This window comes from Nomascus leucogenys, chromosome 8, assembly GCF_006542625.1.
Source record: "Nomascus leucogenys isolate Asia chromosome 8, Asia_NLE_v1, whole genome shotgun sequence".
In the NCBI taxonomy this organism is placed as follows: domain Eukaryota; kingdom Metazoa; phylum Chordata; class Mammalia; order Primates; family Hylobatidae; genus Nomascus; species Nomascus leucogenys.
The window spans coordinates 14,486,195-14,501,423 of NC_044388.1; the positions used below are offsets into that span (position 1 = coordinate 14,486,195).

At 40.7% G+C, this 15,229-nt stretch overlaps 1 protein-coding gene across 4 annotated transcripts in view; it reads right to left on the reverse strand.

Moving 5' to 3' along the window:
• PCCB (propionyl-CoA carboxylase subunit beta) overlaps positions 1 to 15,229 on the reverse strand; it is a 78,901-nt gene that overhangs the window by 13,035 nt on the left and 50,637 nt on the right. For all 4 annotated transcript variants that reach the window (XM_003265262.3, XM_012508456.2, XM_030816779.1 and 1 more), the window contains one exon: positions 1,044 to 1,167. In XM_003265262.3, coding sequence (XP_003265310.1) covers positions 1,044 to 1,167 — 124 coding nt within the window. The remainder of the gene's footprint in view (positions 1 to 1,043; positions 1,168 to 15,229) is intronic.

Sequence of the window (15,229 nt, forward strand, 5' to 3'; positions counted from 1 at the left end):
CAGACATGGTAAGATGCCATTAACTTGTCACGTACCATCTATGTACCTGGCACTGTTGAAAGCACTGGAGATACTACTGTGAATAAGACATCACCACCCGTGCCCTCATGGAGCTCACTGATTAGTGGGTGAGTCATATATTTAACTGGGGGTAAGGGGGAACAGAAAACTGAGCCCTAAAAAATTAAAAACCGGCCGGGCGCGGTGGCTCACGCTTGTAATCCCAGCACTTTGGGAGGCCGAGGTGGGCGGATCATGAGGTCAGGAGATTGAGACCACGGTGAAACCCCGTCTCTACTAAAATACAAAAAAATTAGCCGGGCGTGCTGGCAGGCGCCTGTAGTCCCAGCTACTCGGAGAGGCTGAGGCAGGAGAATGGCGTGAACCTGGGAGGCGGAGCTTGCAGTGAGCCGAGATTGCGCCACTGCACTCCAGCCTGGGCCGACAGAGCGAGACTCCGTCTCAAAAAAAAAAAAAAAAAAAAAAAATTAAAAACCTTATACACTAAGAATGTAAGTTTCCTATAAACCTTTGAAAAGGAGTATGAAAGGAGCATTTTGAGATATTAAAAGTAGCTTTTATAGGCCAGGTGTGGTGGCTCATGCCTGTAATCCTAGCACTTTCGGAGGCTAAGGTGGGTGGAGCACTTGAGCTCAGGAGTTCGAAACCAGCACAGGCAACATGGCAAAACCCCATCTCTACCAAAAATACAAAAAAAGAAAATTATCCAGGTATGGTGGTATGTGCCTGTAGTCCCAGCTACTCAGGAGGCCAAGGTGGAAGGACTGCTTGACCCTGGGAGGCAGAGGTTCCAGTGACCTGAGATCACACCACTGCACTCCAGCCTGGACAACAGTAAGACCCTGTCTTAAAAAAAAAAAAAAAAAAAAAAAAAGTAGCTTTTATAACGACCATTTAGATTTTTCCCTCTGGTCATGGAAGGCCACGTCTGAAGAACAGGCAAAAGACAGAAAGGATACCATGGACCCAGGCTTCCCTGGCCTCCAACCCCACAACCAAGGCTTATAAGAGCTCCATCCTACCTGAGGCCACCTTAGGTTGGTTGCCAACAATTCCAACAGTCCTCCCATTCATTCTTGCAAAACCAACAATGATGTTCTTGGCATAATTGGGCATGATCTCAAAAAATTCACGCTCATCAACAACCTGCAGGAATAAATTCACTTCTGAGCTCAAAATGATAAAGACAAGTATAAGACGTAATGACACTACAGAATGACATTTCTATTACAGAATTACAGAGGTAGAGGTAGACAGCTCCAGCTCTATCACAGGTTCTCCAAGGAAGCAGGACAACAGGCAGAGGCAGCACCTCCTCCCTGCTGGGGAGAAATGGTGTGGAAAACCTCAACTGCTGCTAAGATGGACACACCAATGAAGTTTGTTTTAAAAGTCCTATTTGAATGTGGAATTTTTGTGACAACTTTACCTTTTCACTTTGAAATTATTTCCAACCTAAATAAAAATGTCAGGCCGGGCCCAGTGGCTCACTCCTGTAATCTTAGCACTTTGGGAGGTCGAGGCGGGTGGATCACCTGAGGCCAGGAGTTCAAGACCAGCCTGGCCAATGTAGCGAAACCCCTCTCTACTAAAAATACAAAAAATTAGCCTGGTGTGGTGGCAGGTACCTGTAATCCCAGCTACTCAGGAGGCTGAGGCAGGAGAATCGCTTAAACTGGAAGGCAGAGGTTGCAGTGAGCCAACATTATGCCACTGAACTCTAGCCTGGGCAATGGAGGGAGACTCTATCTCAAAAAATAAATAAAAATAAAAAATTCAAGAACAGTACATATACCCTTCACCCCGATTCTTCATTTATTATTTTACTACAAACTATTTTGCTTTTTTTTTTTTTCTTTGAGACAGGGTCTCCCTCTGTCACCCAGGCTGGAATGCAGCGGTGCAATCATGGCTCACCGCAGCCTCGATCTCCTGGGCTCAAGTGATCTTCCCACCTCGGCCTCCCAAGCAACTAGGACCACAGCTGTGCACCACCATGCTCAGTTAATTTTTTAATTTTTAGTAGAGATGAGCTCTCACTATGTTGCCCAGACTGGTCTCCAATTCCTGGCCTTGAGCAATCCTCCCACCTTGGCCTCCAAAGTGCTGTGATTACAGGCGTGAGCCACTGTGCCCAACCATCACTCTCTCTTTTATATATATATAAACACACAAGAACATTCACTACAGTGATATTATCAAAATCAGGAAATAAACATTACCACAATACTATTTTTTTTTTTTTTTTGAGACAGGTCTTGCTCTGTGACCCAGGCTGGAGTGCAGAAGCATGATCACAGCTCACTGCAGCCTTGACCTCCGGGCTCAAGCAATCCTCTCACCTCAGCCTCCCAAGTAGCTAGGATTACAGGTATATGCCACCAAAAAAAAAAAAATTTTGTATTTTTGTAGAGACAGGGTCTTGCTATGTTGCCCAAGCTGGTCTCAAACTCTTGGGCTCGAGCAATCCACCTGCCTCAGCCTCCCAAAGTGCTGAGATTACTGGCATGAGCCACTGTGCCCAATTCACAATTTTCTTTTGTTTGAGACAGAGTCTCGCTTAGCTGCCCAGGATGGAGTGCACTGGCACAATCTCGGCTCACTGCAGTCTCCACCCCCTGGGTTCAAGCAATTCTCCTGACTCAGCCTCCCGAGTAGCTGGGACTACAGGCATGCACCACCATGCCCAGCTAATTTTTTCGTATTTTTAGAGATGGTTTCACCATGTTGGTCAGAATAGTCTCAATCTCTTGACCTCGTGATCCGCCCACCTCGGCCTCCCAAAGTGCTGGGATTACAGGTGTGAGCCACCGCGCCAGGCCACTATTTCTTATTCTATGACATTATTCAAGTTTGCCAATTGTTCCAATAGTATCCTTTATAGCAGCATAAGCAACAAAATTCTGGTCCAGAACCTGAGCCAGGATCACCTGGTGCTTTTAGTGGTCATGTCTCTTTAGGCTCCTTTAACTTTCCCCCTCCATCTTTGTCTTTCATAATCATGACATCTTTGAAGACAACAGACCGGTTAATTTGTAAAGCATGCCTTCTATTTGGGTTCCTTTGGTATTTCTTCATGTTTAATTTTGAGCTAAGCCTTTCCACGGGAGTACCACAGAAGGAGCATTCTCATCAAGTGGCACAAGGTGTTGATTTGTCCATTAATGATGGTGATATCTGCAGGTTTCCCTGTAAAGTTACTATTTCTCCAATTTAATAAGAATTTTGTGAGGAAATACTTTGAGACTACATAAAATCCTGTTCTTCAAACTTTAATCATTAACCTAGTTCTTCATCCACTAGGTTTAGCATCCTAGCAGCCATCAAGCAGCCATGATTCTTGCCTGACTCATTACTGTCATGATAGCTGCCAAATGGTGAGTTTTTTTGTTTTGTTTCTTTTTTGTTTTTGTTTTTCTTGAGACAGGGTCTTACTCTGCCATCTAGGTGGGAGTGCAGTGGAGCAACCTCAGCTCACTACAACCTCCACCTCCCAGGCTCAAGCGATCTTCCCACCTTAGCCTCCCAAGCAGCTGGGACCACAGGTTCATGCCACCAAACCTGGTTAATTTTTGTATTTTTAGTAGAGACAGGGTTTCACCATGTTGGCCGGGCTGGTCTCAAACTCTGGAGCTCGAGCAATCCGCCCTCCTTACAAGTGTGAACCACCACACCCAGCTCAAATGGTGAGTTTTCCAATTCCACTTTTCTTCTCCATTTATTAGCTGACATCTACCACAAGAAAGATCTTTGCCTTTCCCATTTACTTATAGGTATCAGTATGAACTTATGGATTGTTTTATTCTATGGATTATAATCTTTCACCATCATTTTATGTTCAAATTGTCCTATATTTACCAAAGTTCCTTCATGCTGGTTCCTGTGTCCTTCTAAAGTGTCCCCATCATTTTTTGAGCACTACCTTACATTTTGGAATTATCTTACTTTCTGGTTCATCTTGGTTTCTTTCCTGCCCCAGCCCTACAGTCAGCCATTTCTCCAAAAGGCCTGGGTTCTTTTTAGGGATGTGTGTGTGTGTGTGTGACTCCTTCTAAAACATCCAAAGTCCAGCTATATGAAAAACCATGAGTTCATGCTGATAATTCTAAGCCTACTCCAATGCAACTATAGGGTTCAGTCTAGATTTTTTTCTCTTGCCATATTCACAACTCCCTTCTCCGATAGCAGAATCTGGCTGCCACTACCCTCAAAATGTACTTATTTATTCGATCCTCAAATACAGAGAAAAAGGTTTCAGAACTGCTAACTTAGACAGCTACAAAGAACAGACCTATTAGCTAGAATTTTTTTTACAGCTATTTCGGTCTTTAGATGAAAGGTATATAGTCAAAATATATGTTCAAAAGTCACTCATTTAAAACAGGTTCATGTTTGTATTTCATTTTAAAGGTTTTCCCCAGTCTTGATTTTATTTTTAATAAGTAAAATACTAATACAGTTTAATAGTGTTCCTTCCCCATCCCTTCCACCCTAGTCCCACCTACCCTGTTATTAATCTCATTATTTTCTGATGTATTATGTGTGTGTTTGCATTTGTATCTTTTAATTTACCCTTGTATCTTACGTGGAAAGTAACAGTACAGACACTCTTGTACTTTGAATTTTTTCACTTAATATGTCCTGGGAATCACTTCCTATCAGTTCATAGAGATCGTCATTCTTTTTCACTTCTGCATAGTACTGTACTGTGTGATGTACCAAAGTTTATTCAACCAATCTACACGTGGCTTACATTATTTTAAAATTTACATTTAGGTTATTTAGAGTATCTCGCAATTACAAATGACAACGTAAAGGTAGTAACCTCGTACATCTATAATTTTGTATGGTGGGAAATGTATCTTCAGGGTAAATTGCTAGGAATGGGATTGCGGAGTTAAAGGGCAAATGCTAATTTAGTCCTGGATAATACTAGAGTCCCCTACCAGCAATGCACAAGAGTGCCTGCTTCTCCACTGACTTTCCAGTGCAAAGTTTTTTCAGGGTTTTTATTTTTAGCCAATCTGACATGTGAGAAAATACTCAGTGTAATTTGAATTTGTATTTCTAGCATTATGTATGAAGTTGAAAATCTTTTGACATGTTTAAGGTCCATTTTATATCTTTTTTGTGAGCTATCTATCCGTGGTTTTTTGCCCACTTTTCTATCAATTTTGGTTGTTAATCCCTCAGCGTAAGAGCTCTTTATTAAGAATATTCATACTCTGGGATACATGCTGCAAAGAGTTTCTTCTAGCATATTGGTTGTCTTTTGATTTTGTTTACAGTTTTTTGCTATGAAGAGTGGGATTTTAAAATTTTCACAGTCAGCTTTGTCTATCTTTCACTGAAACTAGTTTTGGAGTTACAGTTCAAAAGCATTTCTAAACCTTCCCCTAAGGTTTCCGAGGAATTCATCTGTGTTTTCTTTTAGTGCTTGTATGGATTCACAGATTATATTTAGTTCTCTGACCCATTTGCAGTTTATTTTTGTACATGGTGTAAAGTATGAATCTAATTTTATATTTTCCTAAATGGCTAGTCAGTTGCCCCAGCATCATTTATTAAAAGCTAATTTTTGCCCCTGAGATTTGATAAAATATCATTATCATATACAGTTGGGCACTGCACAATGAGGTTCTGGTCAATGACAGACTGCCTATAGGAAGGTGGTCCTATTGTAATACCCTATTTTTACTGTACCCTTTTTATGTTTAGATACATTCTTACCATTGTGTTACAAGTGTATACAGTGTTTGGTACAGTAACGCGCTATACAGGTTTGCAGCCTAACAGCAATAGACTATACCACAGATCCTAGGTGTGTAATAGGCTATACCATCTAGGTTTGTGGAAGTACACTCTATGATGGTTGCAAAAAGAAATTGCCTAATGATGCATTTCTCAGAACATATCCCCGTTGTTACGCAACGCGTGACTGTACTAAAATTCTGTATGTACTTGAGTCTATTTCTGGCTTTTATTCTATTCCACTGGTCTATTTATGTGCCTGTACCACAGTTTTAACTATAGGATGCTGTAACATAAAACATGGCTAGTCCCCACAGCTTTTCTTTTGCAGTATATTCTTAGGTATTCTTGCACTTTTATTTTTCCATGTGTACTTTTGTATAAACTTATCTAGTTCTAGTTTTTAAAAACTGTTTATTGGGATTGCCTTAAATTTATAGAACAACTTAAGAATCACCAATTTGTTCATAACATTAACCCCAGGAACAAGGAATGTCTTTCCATTTGTTCAAGTCTACTTTTATGTTTTGTTCTGTACAGACAAGGTCTCACTATGTTGCCCAGGATGGTCTCAAATCCCTGGGCTCAAGGGATCTTCCCTCCTCAGCTTCCTAAAGTGCTGGGATTACAGGTGTGAGCCACCATGCCTGGCCTACTTTTGATTTTCAAAAGCGTTTTTAAGATCACCCTGGGCTGGGCTTGGGGGCTCACACCTAAAATCTCAGCACTTCGGAAGGCCAAGGCAGAAGGATTGCTTGAGCCCAAGAGTTTCAGACCAGCCTGGGCAACATAGCAGGACTTCTTCCTACCAAAAAAAAAAAAAAAAAAAATACTAAATCAGGTGGGTGTGGTGATGCATGCCTGTAGTCCTGGCAATGTGGGAGGATTGCTTGACCAGGAAGTTGAAGCTGCAGTGAGTTGTGACTGGGTCACTGCACTCCATCCTGGGTGACAGAGTGAAACCCTGTCTAAAAAAATAAATTTGCCCTACAACAGCTTCTGTACATTTCCTGTTAAAATTATTACTAAATATTTTATCTTCTTGTTGCTATGTAAAAGAGGCTTTTACTCTACCATAATTGGTTACTGCTTGTGTATATGAAGATTTCTGTATGTTAATTTTGTATCCTGTTCCTCAAGTATTGTTTTAGTATAATAATGCATTCTCTAGTTTTCTTGAATACCATAATACTATATCACCTACATTACAGCTTGACATCTCTCCCAAGGCTTTTGTCTCTAATTGGTCCTCTTCTTGGCTAACTGTACTGGTTAATATTTCCAGAACAATGTTAAATAATAATGGAAATAATGGGCATCCTATACTTGTTCCTAATCCTAGTAGAAGCTAGTCTTTATTAGATGAGATGCAGGCTTTTGAAAAGGTCTATACCAAATTTTATCACATTAAGAAAGTATTAATTAATTCCTATTTTATGAAGTCTATCAGGAATAGGTATTAATGTTTCTTAAAGGTTTTCTTCAGCGTCTATATAAATAATTGTGATTTTTCTCCCCATATGTGTTAATACAGTATATTATTGAGTTTCCTAGAACCAATCTTGCATTCCTAGAATAAATCCCAGTAGGCCACAGATATAATTTTAAAGAGATAAGCAACATGAAACTGAAATCTTAAGTACTACCTTTATCAGGTTCAGGTATTGATATCATACTTCTTTAAAAAAATTTTGGAAGGTTCTTGTGTGTTTTGTTTACTTTCTATGCTCTGGAAGAATTAATGTGGCACTAGGACTATTTGGCCTTTAAAGGTCTCAGAAATTCCACATGGAACTATTTGGGCCTGGTGTTTGTTTGAGACAGAGTCTTGCTCTGTCACCCAGGGTAGAGTGCCGTGGCACAAACATGGTTAACTGCTCCCTCAACTTCCTGGGCTCAAGCAAACTCCCACCTCGGCCTCCCCAGTAGCTGGGACTACAGCTGCATACCACCATGCCTGGCTTTTTTTTTTTTTAGATGGAGTTTCACTCTTGTTGCCCAGGCTGGAGTGCAATGGCACGATCTTGGCTCACCGCAACCTCCACCTCCCAAGTTCAAGCAATTCTCCTGCCTCAGCCTCCAGAGTAGCTGGGATTACAGGCATGTGCCACCACACCTGGCTAATTTTGTATTTTTAGTAAAGACGAGGTTTCTCCATGTTAGTCAGGCTGGTCTCTTACTCCCGACCTCAGGTGATCCGCCCGCCTCGGCCTCCCAAAGTGCTGGGATTACAGGTGTGAGCCACCTTGCCTGGCCCTAATTTATTTTTTGTAGAGACAGAGTTTCGTCATGCTGCCCAGGCTGGTCTCAAACTCCTGGGCTCAAACAATCCTCCCATTTTAGCATCCCAAAATGTTGGGATTATAGGCATGAGCCACTGAATCCAGCTCCTGGTGCTTTTTGGTGAAGTAATTCCTTCCATGGAATTTGGTGGTTCATTTAAGCTTCCTACCTCTGATGGGATCAATTTCTGTTAAACTCTGTTTTCCAAACAAATTTTCCATTGTATCTTGTCTCTTAGAATTTTTTTTTTTTTGAGACAGGGTCTCACTATGTTGCCCAGGCTGGAGTATGATGGTGCAATCACAGCTCACTACAGCCTTGAACTCCTGTGTTCTAGCAATTCTCCTACACTGAAGCCTCTCAAGTAGCTGGGACTATAGGTGCATGCCACCACACCCAGTTAACTTTAAAAATTTTTGTAGAGACAGGGACTCACTATGTTGCCCAGGTTGGTCTTCAACTACTGGCTTCAAGCAATCCTCCCACCTCAGCCTCCCGAAGTGCTGGGATTATAGGCATGAGCCACCACATCTGGCCTCTTAACGATTCTTAAGTTTCTTCTTTTTCAATGGTTATTCCCTTTTTCACTTCATACTTCTGCTTTTACTGTCTCTTTTTTGAAGTTAGCCAGTGTTTACTAATTGCAGCTATTCTATTTCCATCATAAATTTCTGCACTTATCCTTATTAAATTATTTCTTGGATTTATTCTGAAATATTTTACAGGGTTTTTTTCCTTAGCTTTTCCAGTTGGGAATCTGTTTTTCTTTTTCTTTTTTTTTTTTTTTTTTTTTTTGAGATGGATCTTGCTCTGTCACCCAGGCTGAAGTGCAGTGGCACGATCTCGGCTCACTGCAACCTCTGCCTCCCAGGTTCAAGTGATTCTCCTGTCTCAGCCTCCTGAGTACCTGGGATTACAGGCACACGCCACCATGCCTAGCTAATTTTTTGTATTTTAGTAGAGACGGGGTTTCATCGTGTTGCCCAGGCTGGTCTCCAACTCCTGAGCTCAAGCAATCCACCTGCCTCGGCCTCCCAAAGTGCTGGGATTACATGTGTGAGCCACCGCGCCTGGCCTGTTTATTTTCCTTCTCTCATTTTTACTGTTTCAGGAAATAAACTTTCATCTGTTCATTGTTTTAAACATATTCTATAGGTTTTGACACATAGTGTCTTGTCTTTGTTTCTTTTAGAATTCTGTCATTTGGTTTCTATTTTCCCCTTTCATCTAAGAATTGTTTACTAGAAGATTTATTTCCTGGCTGGAGGCTGCCTTTGTTTTAGTTGCTACAAAAAGTTTCTAATTTTAAGCAATGTCGTTTCACAGTATTTTTTGCTCTATAGGATTTAATGATGTTTTCTTTCTGATCTAATACATATGATCAACTTTTGTGAATATTCCATGTGCACTTCAGAATAAGATTTATTGTTCATGACCACGGTGTAACGTCCAAAATAGATGTGTAAGATCTATCTATTACGTTATTTAGGTCTCCTAAATTATTACTTTTGTCCATTTGACCTGCTTTGTATTAACAATGCTGTGTATACGTCTCCTTAGTGTTTCTACCTAAGTCTGTTGAATCTCCTATAGTTTCAGCTTTATAAAGATGGTGGTTATTTGTGGCACAGATATTTGATATGCTTTACATTATCATTGTGAACTATGGCTTTTAGCAGTTGAAAATGTCCTTCCTGGGAGGCTGAGGCAGGAGAATCACTTGAACCTGGGAGGTGGAGGTTGCAGTGAGCCGAGACTGTGCTACAGCACTCTAGCCTGGGTTACACAGCGAGACTCCATATCAAAAAAAAAGTCCTTCCTCATCATGTTAATACCTGAACTTTACTCTGTTCAATATTAGTGTCACAAATACTGCTATGTTATTGTTTCCATTCTCCCAGTATATTTCTGCCCATACCTTATTTTTAGCCTTTCTGAATCACATTTATATACTGAATATAGTTAGTCCATAACAAATTAGACATTTTTAACAAGTGAATTAAACCCATCCATATTTATTGGTATGACACTTTTTTACTATATTATTATTATTATTATTATTATTTGAGACGGAGTTTCACTCTTGTTGCCCAGGCTGGAGTGCAATGGTGCAGTCTCGGCTCACCACAACCTCTGCCTCCTGGGTGCAAGCGATTCTTCTGCCTCAGCCTCCCAGGTAGCTGGGATTACAGGCATGTGCCACCACACCTGGCTAATTTTGTATTTTCAGGAGAGATGGGGTTTCTCCATGTTGGTCAGGCTGGTCTCAAACTCCCAACCTCAGGTGATCTGCCCGCCTCAGCCTCCGAAAGTACCGGGATTACAGGCATAAGCCACCGTGCCTGGCCTGTCATATTATTTTTTATAATTACTATGTATTCTATATTTATTATCTTTTTTTATTTTTTCCCCTTTATCATTACCCACAATGATATATACTGTTTATGTGAGAAGTTTAATATTAAAGAATGTTTGTATTTTTTAGTCTAGTGGTTACCTTTGTAATTATGCCTTTTGATGCCTTTAGTTCATTTCCTTCATCTTTTATTAACTAGTTTGTTTTTAATGATATCTGTTAGCTAACAATAATCAGTGAGCTGATTCTGCAATATTCTTCCCCTCTCTTTTCTCCTCCCATTTTTCAGTTGCATTTTTTTCTGAAACTAAACATATAACACTTATACATTGTTCTCTACCCTCATCCCCAGTTCTGTTTTAGTCTTAGAATTATAATTAAGTATATTAGATAATCACTACCAATCCTTCTGTTGAAATTTCTCCAGCTACCTCTTGATTGGATGAAGCTCATTCTCTAGTAGATTCCTCAAGAAAGCCTCATTAACACAAACTTCCCTCGGTTCTTGGTTTAAAACTGGTTTTCTGCAGTCTTAATACATGAAGGTGAGCTTTGCTAAACATAAAATCCTTAGTCACAGATTCTTTCCTTCAGCCTCCTGAAAGTGCTTTTCTGTTGTTTCCTTGCTTTTCTATGTTGCTTTGGAGAAGTTGGATGCCATTTTATTCTCTTGCCCTTGTAAGTCATTTGATTTCTGCCCATAGGTCCTGAGGATTTCTCCTTATTTTAAAAATCCAACAGTTACTATTTTCTCTAGTTTGACCATTCTGGGTCAATTTTCCCATGTGCTCAGTGTGCTCTTTCATTATATAAATCTGAATCTTATTTTATTTCTGGAATATTTTCTTGGATTACAGTTTTAAATATTAAGTCTGTTCTACTGGTTTTTCTTCAGACACTCCAATTATATGTATGTTCATTCTTCTTTGCCTTTCATTGTAGTCACTTTTTTCTCATACAATTAACTAAGAATTTAAAAAAATTAATCCCAGATGTGACAATATAACCAATAATTGTATTAAAGGTATTTGTACTATTTTAAAATTTTGTAATTGCATCTATGTACAATGTACATGTTTTCATATATGTATACAGTGTGGGATGACTAAATCAAGCTAGTTAACATATCCACCACCTCACATACTTTTTTGTGGTGAGAATGTAAAATCTACTTTTATTTTTTTATATTATTTCATTCATTTTTTAGGCTATTTATCTACTTTTCTTCAATGTTCCTTATTAAATTCTCATTCAAATACATTCTCCTTTGGGCACCTTGCAATTTTGATATCATTTCCGATGCAATTTTGTCTCCCCTGCCCATTTTCTTAATTCAATCAGCTTTAACTTCACTTCTATTATCTCTCCATTTTGTCATTAGTTTCTGAATTTTCTATTTTTACAACCTCAAATGCTTATCAGGGGCTACTGCACTCAGATTGAAGCATAGTCAGCTGCTTCATGATTGACTTTTACAGTGAACGGAGTTCCATCAAATGACATATTTCATTCTCACTTTTTGTTTTCTTATTGTAGCTTTATATAAATGAAAACTATTTGTATCTGCATTCTCCAGAGTTGGCAGATGAACAAATGAACAAAAATCCTAGTTCAAGAGCACCCTCTTCTGTCAATATAGCAAAGTGCAGTTTAGTTCATGGGTGACTAATTTTAGGGAGGATGATGGGGAAAGGTGTAGTGTCCTTCAGTGTATTGGATTTTGTATGTCTTGCAGGTACATAAATTTACTGCCCTTGCTTCATTTTCCCTTCACAATTTCCAAAGGTACCTCTCTCTTTCCTTTGTACTCTTCTTCCCCAGAAGTAATGCCTTCCCCTGACTACCGTATTGATTTGTGTGTGCACTCTTAAGTAGCTTCTCTCGAAAGTCACTGCTTTGACTCTTTTCTAGCATATTCACTTTTTTTTTTTTTTTTTTTTTTTTTTAGAGACAGTTTCACTCTTGTCACCCAGGCTGGAATGCAATGGTGCGATCTCAGCTCATTGCAACCTGTACCTCCCCAGTTTAAGTGATTCTCCTGCCTCAGTCTCTCGAGTAGCTGGGATTACAGGGACGCGCCACCAAACCCGCTAATTTTTGTATTTTCAGTAGAGACGGGTTTTCACCATGTTGGCCAAGCTGGTCTCGAACTCCTGACCTCAAGTGATCGATCTGCCTCAGCCTCCCAAAGTGCTGGGATTACAGGCGTGAGCCACCACACCCGGCCAGAAGAAGTTTTTTTAAAAAGCAAAATAAAAAAGTGTAATAATACAATACTTTTTGAGTTAAAAGTAAATATATGGGCCAGGTGCAGTGGCTTACACCTCTAATGCCAGTAGTTTGGGAGGCAGAGGCAAACAGACCACTTGAAGCCAGGAGTTCAAGACCAGCCTGGCCAACGTGGTGAAACCCCATAAAATACAAAAATTAGCCAGGCATGGTGGCACACACCTGTACTCCCAGCTACTTGAGAGGCTGAGGCAGAAGCATCTCCTGAACCTGGAAGGCAGAAGTTGCAATGAGCCGAGATCTCGCCACTGCATGCCAGCCTGGGCAACAGAGTTAGACTCTGTCTCAAAGAAAAAGAAAAAAAAGTGAATTTGGAGAGAGGGATGTTCCAGAGGTAATTAAAGTTAAACAGGGCCATAAGAGGGGGACCCTAATCTGATAGGACTGGAATTCTTTAAAGAATTGGAAAAGCTGGGCTGGTGCGGTGGCTCATGCCTGTAATCCCAGCACTTTGGGAGGTCAAGGCAGGCGGATCATGAGGTCAGGAGATCAAGACCATCCTGGCCAACACGGTGAAACCCTGTCTCTACTAAAAATACAAAAATTAGCCAAGCATGGTGGCGGGTGCCTGAAATCCCCAGCTATTCAGGAGGCTGAGGCAGGAGAATCATTTGAATCCGGGAGGCAGAGGTTGCAGTAAGCTGAGATCGTGCCACTGCACTCCAGCCTGGCGACGGAGTGAGACTCCATCTCAAAAAAAGAATAGGAAAGCCGGCTGGGCACAGTGGCTCACACCTGTAATCCCAACACTTTGGGAGGCCGAGGTGGGCAGATTATGAGGTCAGGAGATCGAGACCATCCTGGCTAACACAGTGAAACCCAGTCTCTACTAAAAATACAAAAACAAAATTAGCCAGGCGTGGTAGTGGGTGCCTGTAGTCCCTGCTACTCGGGTGGCTGAGGCAGGATAATGGCGTGTACCCGGGAGGCGGAGCTTGCAGTGAGCCAAGATCACACCACTGCACTCCAGCCTGGGTGACAGAGCCAGACTCCATCTCAAAAAAAATAAATAATTGGAAAGGCCAGCCTAGGCAACATAGTAAGATGCCATCTCTAGAAAAAACTTAAAAATTAGCCAGATGTGGTGGCACGCAGCTATAGTCCCAGCTACTCAGGAGGCTGAAGTGGGAAGATCACTTGAGCACAGGAGGTCAAGGCTGCAGTGAGTCAAAGTCACACCGCTGCACTCCAGCCTGGGTGACAAAGCAAGACCCTGTCTCTGAGGAAAAAAAAAAAAAAAAAAGAGGAAGAGATATCAGAAATCTCTTTCTGCACGCACTGAGAGCAAAGACCTCGTGAGGACACAGCAAGAGTGTAGTCCAGAAGCCAAAGAGACAGAGACCTCAGAATGAAGCCAACCCTGCCAACACCATGATCTTGGACTTCTAGCCTCCAGAACTGACAGAAAATAAATTTCTGTTGTTTAAGCTATGCGGTTTATGGTATTTTCTTATGGCAGCACTAGAACACTAATACATAAAGCAAATACAGGCCAGGCACGGTGGCTCACACCTATAATCCCAGCACTTTGTGGGGCCAAGACAGGTGGATCACCTGAGGTCAGAAGTTCAAGACCAGCCTGGCCAACATGGCGAAACGGTGTCTCTACTAAATGTACAAAAATTAGCCGGACATGGTAGGGCTCGCCTGTAATCCCAGCTACTTGGGAGTCTGATGCAGGAGAATTGGTTGAACCCAGGAGGCAGGGGTGGCAGTGAGTAGAGATTGCGCCACCGCATTCTAGCTTGGGTGACAAGCAAAACTCTGTCTCAAAAAATATATATAAATAAATAAATAAATAAATAAATAAGTAAAGCAAATACAACATCGATACCAAAACCTGATTTTAAAATACCTTAAAAAATACGCACTAGTATCACATAATATCAATGCAAAAACTCAAAACATTCGCAAACAGAATATACAACCTCAGGAATGAAGGAATAGTTTAGTATTCGGAAATCTACTAGGATAGATTTATAAATAGATCTAAGGAAGAAAATCACATGATCATCTCCAAAAACACTGAAAGTGCATTCAACAATATTCAACACTCATTCCTAACTTTAAGAACAAAATAAACAACAACAAAAATATTTAAAACAGAAACCAGTAGTAGCTTCAACATGAAAAAAGATATAAATTAGGAAACACTGACAGCAGTCTTGCTAAACTTACAAACAATACAAAGATGCCCAGAATCACAACTATGATTCATCATTACATTTGACGTATAGGGAGTTGTAGCCAATGCAAGACAAGGAAAGAAATGACATGTAAAATAACTAGAAAGATAAAACTTTGTTCATTTACTTATTTTTGGAGATGGAGTCTTGCTCCATCACCCAGGATGGAGTGCAGTGGCATGATCATAACTCAGAACAGCCTCAAACACCTGGGCTCAAGCAATCCTCCCATCTCAGCCTCCCAAGTAAATGGGACTACAGGCAACGGCCACCTCACCCAGCAAATTTTTTTACTTTTTATAGAGATGGTGACTCATTACGTTGTCCAGGCTGGTTCTGAGCT